This window comes from Gossypium raimondii, chromosome 3, assembly GCF_025698545.1.
Source record: "Gossypium raimondii isolate GPD5lz chromosome 3, ASM2569854v1, whole genome shotgun sequence".
NCBI lineage: Eukaryota > Viridiplantae > Streptophyta > Magnoliopsida > Malvales > Malvaceae > Gossypium > Gossypium raimondii.
Window position 1 is genome coordinate 26,241,445 of NC_068567.1, and position 21,386 is coordinate 26,262,830.

Here is a 21,386-nt window from a genome sequence, read left to right on the forward strand (position 1 = left end):
CCGTCCACTATCAAACATAAAATGGTTTACTTGCCAATTTGAGCTTTGGCTTAATTACCATTTTAGTCATTTAACAATTAAAACCTATAGCAATTAACTTATGCAACTTTTATGATTTAGTCCCTGACGGTTAATTAATAGCTAATTCGGCCAAATTACTAATCCAAAATTCAATTCACTTAAAAAAATAACTCTATAAATACAAGTTCGGTTTATGAAAACAGAGTCCCGAAACCGTATTTTTTTATACCACTGACTTTCGGGTTGTTACACTAACACTATAAATTCACAATTCAACCACAACCAATACATATAAGTACATAACTATACCCTATGAAATTATCAGGAAATAACAACAATGATTGAATTGTCAAGGACTAATCAACATTTTTTTCCTTTTCCTCAATTATCTACTGGTTGGTTCAAATATTGATTTATCTGGTAATTCATTTCAAATTATCAGTTCAATTACCTTAAAACCTCTAATTCCATGCATATGATAGCTTAATTGCATTTTCACAATTTTTAAAGTTTCACATTTTATTTAATTTAGTCCCTAAAATCGAAACAACTATAACTTCCACATTTAAGCTTCATTTTTCTATCTGTTTTAATTTCATCCATCTATAACCCTATAGAATAAAAATTACAGTAATTATATGTCAAATTTGACATAATTATAATTTAATCCTGATACTCAAAATTAACAAAATCCACTTTACAAATTAATTATTGATCATTTAAGCTTACAAATCTACCATTTAACATAAAAAAAACCTTCAAGAAATCATTAATGGTAACCTTTTAAAACTTTAAAATTTTTACCAATTAATCTCAAGACTAATTAAATTATACTCCCGAGATTCTAAAAATAAAAATAATTACAAAAAAAATATTAAAAATGACTTACCAATTTTGAAGAATAAGTTGGCCCAAAGCTTTGGCTTTCTCTTCAATGGAGAAACGACGGTGAAGAGGGGAAAAAATTAATGAAAATGGCCATTAACTTTGTTTTATGTTTTAATATATTTTAACTTAATTTTAAAATTAAAAAAATATAAATTAATTATAAGGCATTAACCGTTTATTACAATTTAAATAGTGCTTTAGACTCTTGAATAATATTAAGCAAGCATTTTAGTTAATAAAAATAAATAGCAATTAATTTTTACGTTTTTTACGACTTAGTTTTTGTGCTCTAATTAATCATCTAATCACTAAAATTTTCAAATCAAAATTTAATATAATCTTATAATTGACTCGTAAGTATTAATAAATAATATTTATTGACTCAATCATCGGAGAACATGGTTTTGAAACCATCATTTCCGATACCATTGAAAATCGAGTTGTTACAACTTTTCCTATACACCACTATATATTTTGTGTTTTAAAATGCTTGAAAAGCTTAAAAAAACATGTCGCTAAAGACCTATTTTTCTATAGTGTTAATTTTCTTTTACTCACTATTTAAACTAATTTTTATTTTAATTTCATATATATTGTATATGTATTGATATTATTATTAGTTTTAAACCTTATGTTTAAAGTCAATTCATTTTTAAAAGGGGGAATGAAACTTGCTCGGAATGTATGAAATTTATCAAAGTCAATTCAACCAAACTTTCAATTTTCAAGTAGAAAATATTAGTCAATTTGCGACGAAATTTTGGATGGGATCCAGAGATTTATGGGCTTAGATGTCTGCGTAGTGTTTGAAGAGTTATCTATTAGTTTCAAAACTCACTTTGAATCACTCGATTTCGAATTCAGGAGCTAAAGTTATGACCATTTTAGTGAAGACTGTGTGAGCAGAATTTCTGAACGAAATTATTACGAAAATTACGAGTTTCAGACTTTTTATTCGAGTTTAAATCATATTGGGTTCAAGTTTTAAGCTTAATTTTTATTATATATGGGTCTAATATTATATTTATTAAGTTTTATTACTTTATTATTAGTTTATTCTGAATTTTGGATAATTTTTAGTATTTTAAGTTATTTAAGAGTTTTATGTCAATAAGAAAGTTTAGTTTAAAACTACTTATTAAGTTAATCGAGTTTCAGATACTTAATAGTTTTATTTGGATTTACTTAGCTAACCTATATAAAAGCCTCTTCATTGTACACAATCAATTCATTCATTATTCACTTTGAGTTAAAAAATTTATCTTTAATAATTTCTCTCGAGTTTTCTTTTAGAAAAGTTTTAACAATACTTTTAGATTGTAAGGATTATTTTCAAGTTTTTTCTTACCAAGTTCTCTTTCTTGGAGGGAAAATTAGAGTCGTTTGAAGAGGATTGTGAACTCATCAGATTTCCAAGACTCCTTAGGATTTCTACATGCCATTTCATCTTTTCCATCTATCTATTTTATTTTCTTCTTTATTTTATCTTGTTCATATTTAATTATTATTTATTTAATTGTTTTTTCTATCTTAATTATTTATTTTAATCGCTTCCTTTAGTTTTAAAATTCTTAGATTTGACTTAGATTTGTTTGCGTCTCAGGTTGTGTCAATCAAATTCACAACTTAGACAAACTTATGATATTGTTCTGCACTCATCCATATCATTTGGTATCAGTTTCTTGGGCGTTTTTAGTGTTCTTTATATTTTTATAAATTAATTTTCAGCAAATAACCTCAAAATAATTTTTACCCAAATTTTTTTTCCAAAAAAAAAACATTTTCAATGGGTAAAATTTAGATAAATTTTGCATATTGATTATCGACACTCTCTTAGAATATTAAAAATATTTCTTAAAAAATGAAAAAAATAAAAAAATCAAGAAAAGTTTTAAAAATTTGTGGGTTAAATTTTCTGTTCCGCACTCATCCGTGAAAATGTGTTATAATTTAGTAAAAATAATAATCTTCAATTAAAAGGATAAACATGTTGGAAAATAGATAAACACATTTTTCTTATATTATAAGGTGCCAAAATTTTAAGAATGGGCAAGAAGGTGCGCATAATCGGAGGCGGATGATAAAAAATTAAGTTAAAATATATCATAAGTTTTTGTATTCTTTGTAAATTTAAAATTGTCTCTTTATTTTTATTGGTAAGAATTTAGTTCTTTTACGCTTCATATTTGAATCTAAATCTAATTGTTAATATTGTTAAAAATATTTTAAAAAATTTAGGTTTATTATAATACCATTTTTAATTACATGGTAACTAAGTGGATAGTTTTTATTTTAAAATATTACATGAACAAATTAAAAAAAAATTGTGTTAACTATTGAATTGAATTTTGAAATATAAAAAAATATAGAAACTAAATTCTTGAAAATTGGATTGCAAACACTAAATTCTAAATTTGTGAAGAATTAGGAGGTTTTGACACATTTTAACAAAAATGATAAAATTATCATGGAAGTCGCCTTAGTACCTTGTACTAGGAGTTAAATTACATTTTACCCCTCCACCAAAAAATGGGCAAATTAGCTCTTGTATATTTGATTAAAGAGCAAATTAGTCCTTTTGTTAAAAAAAATTATTCATTTCTACTGTTAAAAATTGGTCTCTGTCTGTCACCATGAGATACACATGGCACATCACATATCCCTGTTTGGTTATTCTGTCAATCACATCAATTTTTAACAATACAAATAGATAAAATTTTTTACAAAAAAGACCAATTTACATTTTAATCTAATGTAAAAAGAGCGAAATATAATCCGACTCTTGTTAGAGGAGCCTCTATGATACTTTTACCTAAAAAAACTAACTTATACAAATAAAAAATTCTAACAATTAATTTTTAATATTATTATATTAAATGGACCATTTCAACGAAGCGGTTTAAGAAAGAGGCGGCCAAAAAAAACCGGTTAAGAGAGATTGCGTGTTAAAAATTAATTATCGTTTGCAGTAATAATACGGTTCCTTTATTTTCTTCTGCATATCTCTCTTATCTATTTTCACATACCGCTCCAACCCGATTCGGCTCCGAAATGGACTCTGAGTCTGTAAGTTCCGCGAATCCCTCACGCTTGCCTTTGAGCATTTAGAAAGAAACTTTTCGGGAAATAACATAAGAGAGAGAGAAAAAAAAAAAAACTGAATCCATCCATTTCTAGGGCTTTAGTTGAATGTATTCTTCTATGTATTTGATTTATTAAAAATTCAAATATTAATTCCACGTTAGTTTTTTTTCTTTTTCATTTCTAGTTTTGAAGGATTCGCGATTGTAAATGCTGCTTAGGGTTCTTGAAGGATTGCTGCTTTGATATATATATATTCGATTTGGAACGAGATTTCCTGGGTTGATTGTCCGATTTTGGGACCTTCTCTTTTTGGAGGAAATTGCGTGATTGGGAGGGTTGATTTTAGGGTTTTTTTTAGCCACTGATTTTCGAAACGGGGAAGATAGGTTTGGGTTAGAGGATAATGTGTATACTGTGTGTGATTCAGAAGTGGTCTCGCCGGGTTGCTACGATGCTGCCTTGGTTAGTTATACCTCTCATAGGTTTATGGGCTCTTTCTCAGCTATTGCCACCTGATTTTCGATTTGAGATCACGTCCCCAAGGCTGGCTTGCGTTTTTGTGCTTTTGGCAACTCTATTTTGGTATGAGATTTTGATGCCCCGGCTATCTGCTTGGAGGGTTAGAAGGAATGCACGCCTCAGGGAGAGGAAGAGGTTTGAGGCTATAGAATTGCAGAAGCTTCGTAAAACTGCAACACGAAGGTGTCGGAACTGTCTGACTCCATATAGGGATCAGAAACCTAGTGGTGGTCGTTTTATGTGCTCTTATTGTGGCCATATTTCAAAGAGACCTGTTTTGGACTTGCCAGGTCCACCTGGTCTGGGTATTTCAAATTCTGGGATCATTAAGGATCTTGTTGGAAAAAGTGGGAAAATCTTGAATGGAAAGGGATGGTCGGAGAATGGGTGGATGTGTGGGCAGGATTGGCTAGAGAATGGCAACTGGGTCACTGGGTCTGTTGCAGGGAAACCTAGCTATTGGTGGAAGAATGGCACTGGTGACTTTGGAGGAAATGAAGATTGTTTGGCGAAGAAATCTTATTCAGGCATTGTTATTTTTGCATGCAGACTGTTAACGTCCTTCTTGAGCATGAGGTGGCTTCTGAGAAGGATTTTTGGGGTTAGTTCATCAAATTATGATGCTTCATCTGATGCAGACCACAGGGGCATGTTGACTAAGAGGGGTGAGAATGGGACAAGCTTTCATGAGAGCAGAGGAGAAAAAGCACGCAGAAAAGCTGAAGAAAAGAGACAGGCTAGGTTAGAAAAGGAGCTTTTGGAGCAAGAAGAGAGAAAGCAAAGAGAGGAGGTTGCAAGATTGGTGGAAGAAAGGAGGAGATTGAGGGATGAAAAACTGGAGGCTGAAAAAGATTGCAGCAAATTATCACCATCTGCTAAGGAGAAAGAGATAAAAAGGGAAGCAGAAAAGTCTAAAGAGAGAAGGAAAGATAAAGCATTTAGTAAGAGCCACACTGATACAGAAGAGCTTGAAAAGAGAGCTGGTAAGGAAACTGAACTGAAGCGTGACACTGATAAGAAGTGTGAGATTGATTTCCGGGAACATCTGAGGTCTGGGTCTGATTATCTCAAGGGAAATGCACTAGAAACAGGACATGGAATTAAAAGTACTCCTGCAATTAATTTTAGCCGGGGAAATGGTGGAACTAGATACCTTGACCCTATTAGGGGTACATTTTTGTCATCCTCTAAAGCTTTTACGGGAAGTAGTTTCTTTGGAAAGAATACTAATATTCCTGCTATTGCAAAAGAAAACAAAACTAATAATCCTGTAGACCATGCCCATGCTTCAGCCAATAGGAGAGATTTCTGTCCATCTGAACGAGTAGCTGGGAAGTTGAGTATGGATGGAGATGATAAGAATGTTAAAATCAACCACTCTGTAAGTTATTTGACCCTGTTATTTGAGTTCATTGTTTTAGTAAATTAGTACAATTCTTACCTTTTTGTATGATAATGAAAATACAGGCATTTTCTTTTGAAATTATCCCAAATGCAAAGTTACTACAAGGTAGAGTAAACTACTATGGCTATATTAAGAGCAACCATTAGCCAGCTGGTTCCAGTGCTAAATGAAAAATTTCATGCTTTCCTTGTTAGTCAATATAATTGAATTAGCATTGTCACTTTCTTCCATGTCTGAGGTCCAGCACGTATTTTCATGTCTTGGTTTTCAATGTGAGCCCCGGAGATATTGGGACCAAGGCTTGTTGGTTTGGTTGGGCATACTGCATATTTTCCCTGGAATCAGCGTGTTCTATTTCTGTAGAATTTGATGTTTTCTTGAAGATTATGTGGTCTTTGGTACACATTGTAGAAATTTATATAGAAAGATACAATGCTAAAATATGGAGTTGTTTAATGCAGGTGCTTTCAGAACCCCAACTGTGGGCAGCACCTAAAAAATCTTGGCAACAGTTATTTACTCGTTCACCTTCCCTTCCTCCAGTCTCAAATGCAAATGTTATTAGTAGACCGACTTTGAAGAATAAACCAGAAGCTCAGAGCCCACCATTTCCTAGTCATTCAACAATACAGACATTTGATAATCCTATCAATTTTGGACTACCATCACCATTTATATCTATGTACACAAATGGAGTCCCCAGCAGTAGTTTAGGTTTCTCACCAGCAATTGAACCCATTTTCCCTCGTGCTGCTGAAGGGCTAAGTGAAATTATACCAGAAGAGCCAGAGCTCTTTGAAGACCCCTGTTATGTTCCTGATCCGGTATCCTTGCTTGGGCCTGTTTCTGAGTCGCTTGATAATTTTCAGTTGGACTTGGGTGCTGGGTTTGGGATGGACGTGGGAACGGAAAGGCCTTGTGGTTTGAAGAATATATCTGCTTCTTCTGAAATTAACAAGCCCTCACCTATTGAATCCCCATTGTCAAGATCACGTTCTGCTACCCCAAAGGCCCAAGATCTTCAAACTTCTTCTGTGGATGATACTAATGCAAATGAGAAAAGGACATGGCAGATGTGGAGCAGTTCTCCCCTTGGTCAGGATGGTCTGGGCTTGATGGGTGATCCAGCAAGCTGGCTTCTACCACTGGAACATAATAGATCAAACAAGGATGACCTTTTGCACCTTTCTTCTCAGAAAACTATGGTGTCATTGTTTGCAAAAGAGGACCCTATACTTGCTGGTAAACGATCTCCTCAGAAGGTTTTTCTTGGTAATGGCCAGAATGGTGGTACATTCAGTCCTGTACCTGGCCTGAGTGATCATGATCCATGGTTACAGGATACTTCCTTTCCACCATTATGTGGCAGTGATAACCGTTTTCCTAACAAGTCTCTGGAGGAAATGAATTATGGGAGTCTCAATGGATCTGCAGGCACCTATCCATTTGAGCCGTCTGCTGCAAGCTGTTGGCCCAAGTGAGTCAATCAAACATATATCCTACCCTTAAATGCTAGTATTTCACATTTGTCTATTTTATTTGTTGAATCGTTTAATCATTGATTTCGGTGAGATATCTTCACTGTTGGCATTTTAAGTTGGCTCTAATTGACTGTAGGATTGTGCCAATGCAAGTCATTAGTGTTTTAGAGTTTAGGGTTAGGAATTGTAGCAATGAACATCATTGATTTGATGTTGAGTTTGTATATTAGAACTGTTCCATAAAAGTCAGATTATTCTTGAATCTCAGCAGTAGAAATGGGGTCGATCAAAGATTTCCAAATTTCTTTTCTTCTACCTTTTGGTTTATATTGCATGCTTCTTTGGTCACTGGGAAGTAAATGCTGTGGCTTAAATCTTAGTATGTGACCAATTGAGGTTAAATGGTGCAACTGTTGACTATCATTCCAGTTACAGTGTTCTGGTTATTACTATATACTCTGTGTTAAAGAACTTGCTTGTAGTGAAGCTGATGATGATGGTATCTTTGGAGTTATTCCTCGTATTAATTTGTCTTTTAACATTATTGAACTGTTGAGGGTATAAATGTAGTGTTTGTATCCATTCACTGAATAATCCATCTGAAAAAATGGGCTTCTGTAATGCATTTGTAACTCATAATGGTTATCTAACGTTTGGGGGGTACTGTTTTCTTTTGGCAGAAAGGAATGGGGGGCTATGCAAGATTCAGAACAACCAGTTGGAAAGTCTTCTATTTCAAGGCCCCATGTTGGCGGTTTATTTGACAACCAGATGTACAGTCACTTTGGTAATTTGATTGAAATAGAAAAAGAAAAGTGACACATAGCCAATTGGAGGATTGACTCGATGCATGCTTTGAAACAATAACAGCTCTTGATCCTACTTTGTCGGTCATAGTTAGATTTGCGGTATCTAAAGTGTTGGTAGTTCGGTAGACTTGAATATATGGTACGTGGACTCAGATATGATTGATACGGGTATAATTTTTTTTCTTATTCGGGTGATATCTACATGGTTATATTTCTGTATACATGTTCATGTTCGAATATGCTTAGAACACAATTAGTAGGAGAAATTTCAAGAAAATTGATAAGTGGATACAATCCTTGTACAATCCTGATAAAGAGAGATCCAGAGATGACTGTCTCGATTGACTTAAGAGTTATCAATTGGTTTAAATATGTTGATTTTTGTACTCTTTTAAAATTTAAATTTAAATTTTAGTTTTATATTTTAATTTTGAGACATTGAATATTTTATATATATTTTATTTGAGAAATTTCTAGTCTTTGCGCTTAATTTTGCAGTTTAAGTCATTGATGTAGCAGGGTTTTATTATTATTATAGAAAATTGATGTAGCAATTGAAAATCGTCAAATAACTTTTAACTTTTAACGATCACAGTTTATTAATTTGGTGTTTATTTTTAGTTGCATAAAAAATTTAAAATTATATTTTATATTATAAATTAAAACAATATTTTCTAAACGATTCAAAAAATATGAAAAAATTAAAAAACTTTTTAAAATTTAAAAACAAAAATGATTTATAATATTTTTAAAATTTTAAATATATATAATAATTTTAAAATTTAGTGTTGTTTGAATTGGATCGAATTGGTCGGTTAGATCGATTAGATTGAGAATCGGTTGGGGTATCAGTCTAGTGAGAGGTGAAAAATGCGTTGACCTGTGAACCAGTAGAGACTAATTGAACCAAACTAAAAACGGTTAAATTGATTATTGGATCGATAATTATAATTTTTGAATTTTTACACTTTTTTGAGTTCTTTTAATAATGTATTTGTTTTGTATGGTCAAACTGAGACATAGTGGTTGGACGGGTTCGACCATCGGTCTAGTTCTAAAAACATTGTCAAAATTTTAAAAAATTATGATATTTTCTCCTTGAATTAATATGTGTTCATGGTTTTGTAACCCAACCAATTCGATGATCTTGACTTGTTCCGAGACGGGTTTAGGTTTATATTTTTAACTTTTGGTTGACTTGACTTGGCCCATTTCACTATTTAAAACAATAAAATATAAAAATTTATATTAATATTAATTTTTATAATGAAATTTAATATAAAACAATTTATTATTATTTTAAATAGTCAAATGGAGGGGCGAAATAAACTTGAAACTAAAAATTGTTTTAAAATTGAGCCTCAACCTACCATCATCCATGAATGCCTCTAATGGTAATAAAGCCTCTCTAAAGTGTGAGCTATTCATTCATTCCATATTAAATCATATTTGAAAATATTTTTTAATTAAACTTAGATCATTTATATATCATAAATAATTTTAATTAAAGTTAATTATAAAGTATGTTAAATATTAGTGTAATATAATTTTAAATAAGGATACAAATTCTAAATTAATTCCATTTAAATTTACATATATTGTGTAAAGTATGTTAAATATTAGTGTAAAATATACTATATAAAAATTATTATGTTAAATATTAGTGTAAAATATACTATATAAAAATTTCAAGAATTAATTCATTACCTTTGTGTTTTGCCAAAACAGGGTCCATTTTATATAAAGTTCTTTTAATATAGTGTATTTTGAACAAAAATTATATTACAATTAATTTGAACAGATTTGGAGTATGTATCATTATTTAAAAATGATTTTATAGTAATATTTTATATATTTTATAATTAAATTTACATAAATATATATAATTAAATTGATTTAAAATAAAAAATATGTTTAAATTTTATTCCATTTGGACGAATGAATAACTCAAAGTTTGAAGATACCTTATTATCATTTTTGGAGTAAATAACACATTTTTGAATTTTTGGAAATTTTATATTTTTAATTTTTAAATTATTTGAAATGAATTTAAAAAAATATTTTTTAATTTATAAGATTTTTTATTTTTTCACAATTTTTTTATTTTTTTGAAAGTGTGAAAGAACTTTTAATTTTAAAACATTTTTGAAACTATATATATACTTTAAAAGAATAAAGACTAAACTGACAAAGAAAAGGTAAATGTTAAGGGCTAAAAAAAGTTATTTTACCCTTTTTTTAATAATAACTACATCAACAATTTTAACGGAAAAATTGAAGGACCAAATTTTTAAATAAAAAGTATAATTGTTCAATATCTAAAACATAAAATAGAAAATATAAATTTTAAAAGAATAAATGAATCTTTAACATATTTAAACCTTTTCAATTTGGGTTCAGTTGAAGTAGATACATGAACTCAGAGAAATAAAATATAAATATAATGAGTAATTGTATAAATATTTTTAGATTTAGATTTTATTTTATTTATAATTTTTTACCAATTGGTTTGAAAATTAACTATTTTTTTTGTTTTCTCTTCGTTTTAGGTCATAAAATTTTTGTTCTTATTATGTTTTCAATTTATTCTACCCATTTTTGCATTGTTTTTACTTTGGCACTGATTTTAAAGTTCACTATATATATATAAAAAAATTCTCTTCTACTAAATTAAAATTTCATATTTATTACTTTTATTTTAATGATGTCATCTAAGTTGATAATTTAAAATACAAAATTTAATGATAAAATTAAAATTTATCTATTCATTATAGCAACAAAAGTTTATTCGTTGCTAGAAAATTCTTCTTTTATTTTGGTTGATAAAAGATCTACAAACTCAAAGCCAAAAAAAAAAGAAAAAAAGAAAAAAAAAAGAAAGAGTAGCTAATGACAAAATTTTGCATGTTGCTAGAAAAAGGCCATTATGGTAACAGGACTTCTATCTCTTGCTAAATGTATTAATAAAGATATTAACTATAGTGATGAAATTTGTTTCATTACAAGTACGAATTACAACAGCGAAAAGTACTCGTCCCTTTTATAGCGGCAAATACTTTATCATCACAAAAGTTACATTTTATGTTGAAAGGAATTTTGCTCGATGCTAAAAAGTTTGTACAGTTATGATAGCTAATTGCAAGAGATGGAAGAACTTGTCACTATAACCATTTTAATGATGAAATGCCTGTAATTATTGAAAAGGCCGTTAATAATATTCTTATTTTTTTTTGCTAAGAGTACATTTATAGAGACATAAGTTGTTCGTGCTAAATGTAAAAATTTGAATTTTAGTGATGTTGAAAAATGTAGTTTTGGAACCCCATTTGCGTAAATCGAATCCGTAAATATAAAATGGAAATATTTACGGGTAAATATGAAATTATAGTAAGGTTTGGTTTAGTAATTTAACGAAAAATTAGTTAATTAAAGCTTAGGGACTAAATTGTAAAAATCTAATTGCTATTGAATTTTAATTAAGAAAAGGATTGGGGACTTAAATAGTAATTATCCAAGGGCCAAAATGATTATTTAACAATTTTATATCATGAATTAGTGGATTGTTTCCACTAGCTTAATTAATATGTCTATATTAGTATAATAAAGCTTAAGTAAACTAATTAATTAAAGTTGTTTAGCATATAACCTTAATATAAAAGCTAAGTTAGTCGAAGAAAATGAGTATTCATCTTTTTCCACCGTCCCTAACAAGAAAAAAAAGGGAGAATACTCCATTTTTGGAGCTTAAGCTTCATCAAGGAAATTTTCAAGTTCTTGTATTTTTTTTATAGATTTATGATCATGGGAGCTTACCCTAGCTAGCCCATGTATCAATTTGTCAAGTTGTTGAATTAGCAAGTTTCCATTACTAAAAAATTGATGAATTAGTCTTGAATTTGATAGATATTAAGCATAGATCATGACAAGGACTAAATTGTAAATTTAAATAAGTTTGTTAGTTAACTTTGTAACATTAGGGATGTAACATACCAAACTCGGCCCAGTCGTTATGGCCAAATTCAGAAAGCTACATTGGTCACTGGAATGGCCTAAAAAAACTTTCTTGATTTCAAACGTATTTTTTAAAACCATTTGCATAGTTCGTTCAAAACTAGTAAAATCGAATGTTCAACTTTATTTTCAATCTCATTCCAAAAACCATTTGTCCACGAAAATGACCGAAATAAACTTTTGAAATTTTGAATTTTTTTAAAACTATTGGCTTATCAATTCAAAACAATGAAATAAAGCATTTATTTTTAATTTCATAAAAATATTACAAATTTCAGAATCGAAATAAATAAGATCTCAATTGTAAATATTGAATCATTTATTCAAAATTATTTCGGATTTTCAATCATGCTTCTAAATCAATTGTCTTTTATTTAAAATTGGAGAACTTGGTTATTCATCAATATTTTAGAAATAAAAGCATATTAACTTCATAAATCATATGTCTTAGAGAACTCATTTGTAAACATCAATAATTTTGAAAACTAAGTTTAATTATATTAAATACTCATTTTTGAAATGCACTCATTTTTTAAATGCAATGGAAAAATGTGTTATTGATAGATTCTATTTTAAAAACCGAGTTTCAAGCAAAATCTTATCAAATACTAATTTATGCAGTTTTTAAAACTTAATGTCATGCAAGCAATTTATGCAAATCAAAATGAAAAATCCCCAAAATAAAGTCCCATAAAGTTATTAAAACAAACCCAAATCAAATTTCATAAAATGATATAAAGTCCATAATTTAAAAAGTTCACTTCCGAGAGCATTACCGAAAATCCGCATCTGAGTCCTAATTACGAGGATTACCTAAAACATACACATAAGATGGGTGAGCTTACAAGCCCAGTGTGAGACCATCACAAAAATAATCACATACATATCAAAATATAAATCTCAACATATCAATCTTCATAATAATCACAAGCTCTAACACTGATACTTATGCATGAACATGTCGATCCATATTTTAAAACGATGCACATTTTATAAAATTTCCTACCCATCTCTGCTACACACCAATATCGAGTTTCCCAGAACCTGTCCATCTAAAAACACACCATTTGTGGACAAGCCACCACATAATTGCCAATAACGACCATATAATCGCAGATAAACTGCCACATAACTTCCACCTTTCACAAAACCCACCCCATGCATGTGATATGACCATTTTCAAATTTAGCACATATAATCACATTTCGCATTTCTCATGTAGTCATGCTCATAGTCGCATATTTCTCAATTTTACACATTTGCAGTAAACATGCTCACATTTTCATATATCACATAATATTCACTTTTGATTCACTTTAGCATGCTTTAATATATTTTCATATTAAATCATGGATCTGATCACACACACATATATATATAACACATATTTAGATCATCACATATCAATGAAGCTATGTATTACATAAGATAAAGATGAGATTTGCACACATATCATCGTCACATCACAAATCATAGTTTTCATGGATAATAATTTTAGGAACACTTGGAATTTGTAACACCCTAACCCGTATCTGTCACCGAAATAGAGTTACGGAGCATTGCCTTCAAACTGTAACATAAAAACATACATTTCCAAACATTAATATAATCATAGCACAAATCATTCATTCACATGCTTAATGTCCCTTAATTGAGCCCTTGAGGCCCTAGAAACACTTTAGAAATGATTTGGGACTAAATCGGAAACATTTAGAACATTTAAGAAAAAGTTGGAAAAATTGAACTACAGGCCGTGTGACTCACACGGCTGAGACACATGCCCGTGTCTCAGGCCATGTAACAATCGCAATAGGGACACACGGTCATGTCCTATCCCGTGTTCGTGCTCGTGTAACTTTTGAATTTGGGTCACACGACCAAGCCACATGCCCATGTGCCAGGTCATGCAACTCTCGAAATGGCCTCACATGCTCGTGTGCCAGGCCGTGTGCTAGGCTGTATAATTACCTGACTTGAATGCCTTTAAAACCTACAAGGGACATGGTCGTGTGTCACACACAACTGAGACATACGCCCATGTCTTAGGCCATGTGGACATGAAATTGGCCGAAATCAAGCCATTTTCTTCACCTATTTCAAGCTTGTACCTAAACATAATTTGTGCACAACTTCAAGGCTTCAAAACCTTACCAAAACATGCACAAAATGACTATTTCAATAGACTATAAATCCATTCAACCAATATGCCAACAAGGCACCTCAAATCCATTCAATCAAATCTTACCTAAACATAGAAACATTACCACAATTCATGAATACACATCAAGTCCAATACCATTCAAAACTTACCCTATTTTGATCACTTTAAAACTATTCCATCACATACCATATTGACCATTGAAACATGCATTAAATCTTAGCCATATAAACTCATATCATCAATGCATCAAACATACCAAAAGTATATTAACCAAAATGACATATACAAGCCAAACGATCAACCAACATCAAACATAAGTCCACCTATACATGCCATTATAACCTTGACCAACACATCAAAACTACTGATATAATCGCTGGATAGTATGATAGATCTCCGACGAGCTTCCAAACCGATCAAGCTTCCGATTATCTATAAAACATAGGATAGAAAACTACATAAGCACATAATACTTAGTAAGTTTGTATAAACTTTAAACATCATATTCCATTTCAGTGATGAACTTTATAGTATAAATATAAACCTATACCAATGCCACAAGATTTATCAAACTATATAACCATCAACTCACAAATGAGTAAGTCCATCAGCATCACATATATTTTTCATTCCTAAAATAATAGGATTTATAAGACATATTGCACATTCATTAACCTTTTCATAAGACTATGAACCACTCCATTTACTTACTTTCCATTTCATTTACTTACTTTCCATTCCATTTACTTAGCATAAGCTTAAATAACATCATCAATTCACGAATTAGTGTGTTTATTCATGACATAGATAAATTCAACCATAGCATAAGTAAATTTCTCACATATAAGTAAGTCCTTTAACTCATCAATTCTTTTATATCATCATATTACATCTCAATTATGAACTTACCATTTCATTACCTTTTCTTACCCGTATCATTTACATAATACAAGACATAAACATAAACATCAACCAATTACACAAGCTTGTCACAAACCTAAATATCATCATCAATACACAGGCTAGTGCATTTGTACATAACTCTTTTGGGATCAACCACATGATAAGCCATTTCATAAGAAAAATATATCTTTTGATTCATACAACCTTTTTATGAACATAAGCATATTTACATTTGGTCACTTACCATTTCAGCGTATATAATTAAGAATAAGCATGATATAATCCAAACCTAAGCTTGACACAAGCCTAAGCACCATTAACAACACATGTTAGTGCATCAACTCATAATTCACTTGAATTAACATAAGGTAAGTCATTTTACATGAAAAACTTCATTTAAAATCATCATTTTCATGAACATAGGTATACTTTTATTGAGCATTTCCTTTTCAATCCTTTTCATAGTTTCATGACATAGTTCATTTGAACACTTACCGTTCCTTTCCTTTTCATGCCCGTTAAACCACTTAGCATAACAACGAATATGCGGGAAAGCTCACATAAAGTGTGCTAAACATATAATTTTTCCTTTCCTTTTCCTTTACATCGTTGCTCACACGAGCTATGAAATGGGTCTACTCACACAAGCTGACGGTTGGATATAAGATACGCAATGCTGCTCACACAAGCTGTTGAGTATCCACAATAAATGTAAGACCTCAGCCATCGGTAGGACATTCAAGACCGGTGCCCAAAACATGGTAACCTTAATGACATGTTATTTGTATCCTATGAATTCCTAAGGTTCAACCGGGACTTGATAACCGTCAATTCGTCATAATATGGACACATTCATATATATATTGATTCGTTTACATTAAAAACAACAAAATAAACATTCAATTTAAACAAAATTATACCGAGTACAGTTCGTATGAACTTACCTAGCTAAATTGCAGTAATGACTAAGTATAGGGGCTATTTGGTAATTTCCTCTTCTCCTCGATTTTCCACTCGTTCTTGATCTAAATTAAAATTTTCATTCAATTTATTAATTTAGAAAGCAAAACCAATTCATTTTATGTAATTTAGTCCTTTTTGACATTTTTACAAAATTGCCCCCAATATTTTACTTTTATTCAATTTAGTCCCTAAGCCTAAAACATGAAAATTAGCCATTTTTTCTCAAATTTAAGCTTAGCCAAATTTATTGGGACCTTACTACAACTCATATTTTTGTTATTACACATTAAATCATTGTACTTTTCTATTTCAACAATTTAATCCTTAATCGTTAAATTCATCAAAAATCACTTAACAAAATACTCATAAATAACAACTAATACTTAAATTTCATCATTTAACATTTAAAATCACAAATATTCATTAATGGTAAAATTCAAAATCTTTAACAGTTTCAAAAATGAAGGTACGGGCTAGTTGGACCTAGTTGCAACGATCTTAAAGGCATAAAAATTATTAGAAACAAGTGAAAAATAGCTTACCATGAAAAGATATAACCATGGCCAAACCTTGAGTATATTTCCATGGAGGTTCGATAATGAACAAAACAAATGCAGAAGAAAACATCATGTTTTTTCTTCTTTTTAACCTTTTTTCTTTATTTTAATAATACAATAGCATATAAACATATAAAATTAAAAGAAATTAAAACTTAACTCGTCCACCATCTTAAACCGTCCTTAAATTGAGACTTAGATTCGATGCCTTGATTATCACACTAAGGATCTCCTGGATTGGCGTTGTTTGGTCCTTCAAAGAATATAGGAACAAAATGTTAACACATGAAAACAAACGTGTCTTAACACCATTCAACTATGAGGAAAAACAATAGAGAGGAAAGAATGTTCCCAACGCCCCTCATGCATTTACACTACTTAACAATACTACGATATCGTTGATAAGTCTTGACGAAGGAGTGGAGAGGTTTAACAATCTACAAAAATATATGATCGATGAGTCTTGGTCACAAAATAAATAAAATAGGATGATTGAATCCTTAGAAGAGATGGAGAGATCGAAAGAGAAAAAAAAGGGGAAAATCGAAACTTGATGGAAAAAAATGAAGTCTGTGGCGGCGACGATGGTCTGGCGGTGGTCCAATGAGGTGAGAAAAAGTATAAAAAAGTGGGAGGGTTCAGTCACAATATTGAGAGAAAATAAAAAAGAAAAATAGTGGCAGAGAAAGGTTTTCCAGCGGTGGTTCACGGTGGCAACGGTGTCGGTGAAGGGCAGTGATCAAAAGAAGATAAGAGGTGAGAACCTTGGATGATGGTGTGGAGGTGGTGAACCTATAGCTCATGCTGGAAGAGTTTTAGATGATGGTTGTGTTGGATCGTCGGCACCCCTATGGGGCAGCGGAAAAATTAAAAATTCGACGATCCTAACCACGGATCCATGTGTGAGGAACGAATCGGGGTGATAAGGATTACGAAATTACCGAATGTTTATTCTGAGTAGACAGCAACGCCTTAACAACGAGTAGTCTGATCTGCTATCTACCAAGCCGCAATCTATCGTGACCCCGGCCTCTACGTAATCCACCCAGTTGATTATGAACGGAAGGAATCCCCAGAACAGTTTTGAAAAGAATTTTCTTTGACGGCTACTAGACCCAAGCAAAGAAAAATGGGATTCGTATATATCTTTTTTTAGGGTTTCTAGAAATTAAAATAAATATAATAATATTTTAAACCGAAAATTATAATTACATTAATTATAATATAATTTCGGTAAACCATATATTTATTTGAATTTATATACTGACCAAATTTATGTTCTTATAATGTGTACAACAACCTTGTACATAATGTGTTCGATATTTGATTACCCAATTAAATTAATTCTATAATTAATTTAATTCAAGCGACAACCAAACACAATACCAACTATGTTTTATTCTGTTCATTTCAACTATAGGGTGTGACCCTGTAGGTTCCTGTAACATTAGTAGTCATACTAGAACAATTCCAATGTTACAAACAATGAGTGGCATCTAGCAATGCATCATTGCTACCTAAGTCACAAGAAATCATGATTCGATATAACCTTTTTATGATTAACCTTTTATGCAGTAATCCTTAAGTTCTTTATCTCTGGATTGGACACAAGTCATGGAATACTCACACTTGCATAGTCCATTCCATGTTCCTTGATATCTTAAGCAGACTACGATATACAAATAAGTATGACATCTCATATCAACTTATTTGAGCATGGCCATGCATTTCTAGTCTCACTCAATCAAGTGGCCTAAGATATTACTCCCATTATGTAGGAGGGGCTTATCCTATCTCAATCAACCATATCCCTCTACATAGATCGTGGTATATCCAACATCAGCCTTTATAGAACAACCAATTACAGTGTACATTTGATTGTATCAAAATATACAACTCACGATGTTGGGATTATGATGATCTCAAGTCTGAGGATCATATACATATTAATCACTATGAGTAATGTTGTGACAATTACATAATAATCCAAGAAACATACTCATAACGGGTCAGTCCAATATGTTGTTCTCTAACACACATATTCATGCATCGATTTTGACATTCCATATCAATGACAACTTTGTATCATCAACCAACTACATGTTAGTCTTAATGCATTATCGTTGTCCTATCCAACAATAATACTTGACTAAGGAACTTTTAAGAATAATCATATTATTCTTAAGACATTATTATAAAACAGTTTATTTATACATACAGAAAAGAAACTAAAATAATAATGGTAACACCTTATATTAATAAACATGATAAATCAAGTATGTTATTACAACCATCTCATGATTGATCTTTGGGCATACTCTAACAGGTTGAAGGTGGTGGTTATTTGTCAAAAAGGAGAGAATGAAAAAGGAATAAATGAAAAAAAATAAGAATATAGAAGCAAATGAGTGGTATGGATGGCAAGGAGGTGGAGTAAGCTTGGTCAACTGTGACCAGGTTCATTGAACCACAACAAAAGGCAAGATATGAAGTTTTGGAAAGAGAGGGAAACATAGAGTGAAAAAAGGATCATGTTACCCCAACATATGGTAAGTTGGACTCATAAAGAGGGAAAGGAATCCTATTAAACATGGTAACAATGGGGTGGACGACAAGCACATTATGCACATGTGGTAGGTCTAGGCTCATCAGTTTCAGCTTCATCCTCGTCCCCTTCATTTTCATTCGATAGCAGCTCCTTTTCATTAGGTGCAAGTCCTTCCTTTCTTTATCAGGCTCTGTGATCTCATTAATAAGGCGATAAATTAGAAATGAATATAACATAAGTAATTAAAGATAAAAATAATAAGAACAAAATTAAAGTAAAGCAATTAAAGAAAAGAAAAATAGAAAATAGTTTTTTACACTTTTTCCAATTCCGCAACGATTTGAAGTTGCTAAGTCTCAAAGAGATTGAGTTGCTTTTGCAACTGACCGAGTGAGTTGAGCATTTGTTGCTTAAACAGACTTTTGGACATAGAATATTTTTGCTGAGGCAAACGTCTTGCAAACTTTTCTTCCATTGCCATTTCTAGCAAACCAATGGCCTGACAATCTTCACTCTCATCAACACATTTTAGGGCGTCGAATATGTTGAATGTAACCTATTGATCATTCACCCTCATAGTCAATTTTCCTTTGTACACATCAATTAGCTGAGAAAATAGTGGAGGTGGTCATCCTTTAGGTTGCTGATATTGTTTTGCTGTGGCATTTTTGTTGGCAACCTGATCTGATTCTACCACAACATTTTTCTGCTGACCATTTTTAGTTGATGTATGCTTTTCAGTTGGTTCTGAGATCTTTTGATGATCGAGTCTTGAGTCGTGCTTTTCTATCATGGCATCTTTAACAACTTCATTCAGCTGAGTTCCACTTTTGAGAGCGATCGCTCTGCAATGCTCTTTTCCTTGTGATCTCGAATTATCAATATCACTTGGTAAAGCTCTTTGTGGTCTCGAATTTAAAGCATTTGCTATCTACCCCAGTTGACTTTCAAGAACTCGTAGGGACACAGCTTGACTCTGGATTGCAACATCATTCTTAACCATGTACTCCTTTAATAGAACTTCCATATTTGATGTTGAAGATGACGAAATTTGTTGCACATTTTGCCATGGCATTGGTTGATTATAATTAGGTGGTGCACTAATAGAATTATGTCAAACAACATTACTTGAATTTCCCAATCCTTGATTACTCTAGCTAAAATTTGGATGTTGTTCCACCCTGGATTGTAGGTGTTGGAATATGGGTTGTTCCAATTGAAATTTTCCATGTAATATACTGATGCCGGGTTCGATGGGCATTCATCAAAAAATGATCTTCCCCACAATAGACACATGTTAGGTCGGTTGCTTTCATTTCCTGCACTAAAGCTGGTCTCTTCAATGTTTTAATCATATTATTTAGAGAAGATACCTGAGTAGTTAATGAAGTGATCGCATCAAGTTCCATAGCTCTAGCAACTCTTTTACCAATACCCACTCTTATAGTTGGATATTGATAATCGTTGTTAGCTATCCTTTCTAGAATTTCACATGCCTCATTATATAATTTATCTAGCAAAGTCCCATTGGTAGATGCATCAACTACCATTCTTGTATGGGCATTCAATCCATTATAAATAATTCCATTTGTGTCCAGTGTTGGAAACCATGCATTGGGCATTTTCTAATTAGTTCCTTGAAACGCTCCCATACTTCAAATAATGTTTTATCTTCCGATTGCCTAAACGATGTAATATCGTTCCTAAGCTTGGCATTCATGTTGGGAGGATTGTACCTAAGTAGAAATCTCTGACACATTTCATTCCAAGATGCAACCGTACCTGATGGTAACACATTCAACCATGATCTGACACGATCTCGCAATGAATAAGGGAACGATTTTAATCTAAGGGGTTCTTCAGGGACACCTTGCTACCTGAATGAGTCACAGGCTTCAAGAAAAAGTTCCAAGTGCAATCTTGGATCTTCAGTAGGTAAACCACTAAACTGCCCTATGGTTTGTAGCATCTGAAGCATTACTGGTTTTAATTCAAAATATTCAGCTTGAATATGTGACCTAAAAATTCCTGGATTT

General features: G+C 31.6%; 1 protein-coding gene and 1 non-coding gene across 3 annotated transcripts; both read left to right on the forward strand.

Annotated features, from left to right (window-relative positions):
- The first annotated feature begins 3,849 nt into the window (after positions 1-3,849).
- LOC105793952 (uncharacterized) lies at positions 3,850-8,635 on the forward strand. 2 transcript variants are annotated; one of them, XM_052628231.1, is made up of 4 exons: positions 3,850-3,975; positions 4,178-5,893; positions 6,379-7,394; positions 8,079-8,635. In XM_052628231.1, exons 2-4 carry the CDS (start codon positions 4,397-4,399, stop codon positions 8,215-8,217), a joined length of 2,652 nt encoding a protein of 883 aa, XP_052484191.1. In that variant the 5' UTR covers positions 3,850-3,975; positions 4,178-4,396; the 3' UTR covers positions 8,218-8,635. The 2 variants fall into 2 exon arrangements, with proteins under 2 accessions (XP_052484191.1, XP_052484190.1); XM_052628230.1 differs by having other exon boundaries at positions 3,914-5,893.
- A 12,319-nt stretch (positions 8,636-20,954) lies between these two features.
- Positions 20,955-21,061, forward strand: LOC128040310 (small nucleolar RNA R71). Its single transcript, XR_008194966.1, has one exon. It is a non-coding gene; the product is annotated as a small nucleolar RNA R71 (small nucleolar RNA).
- Positions 21,062-21,386: the final 325 nt, after the last annotated feature.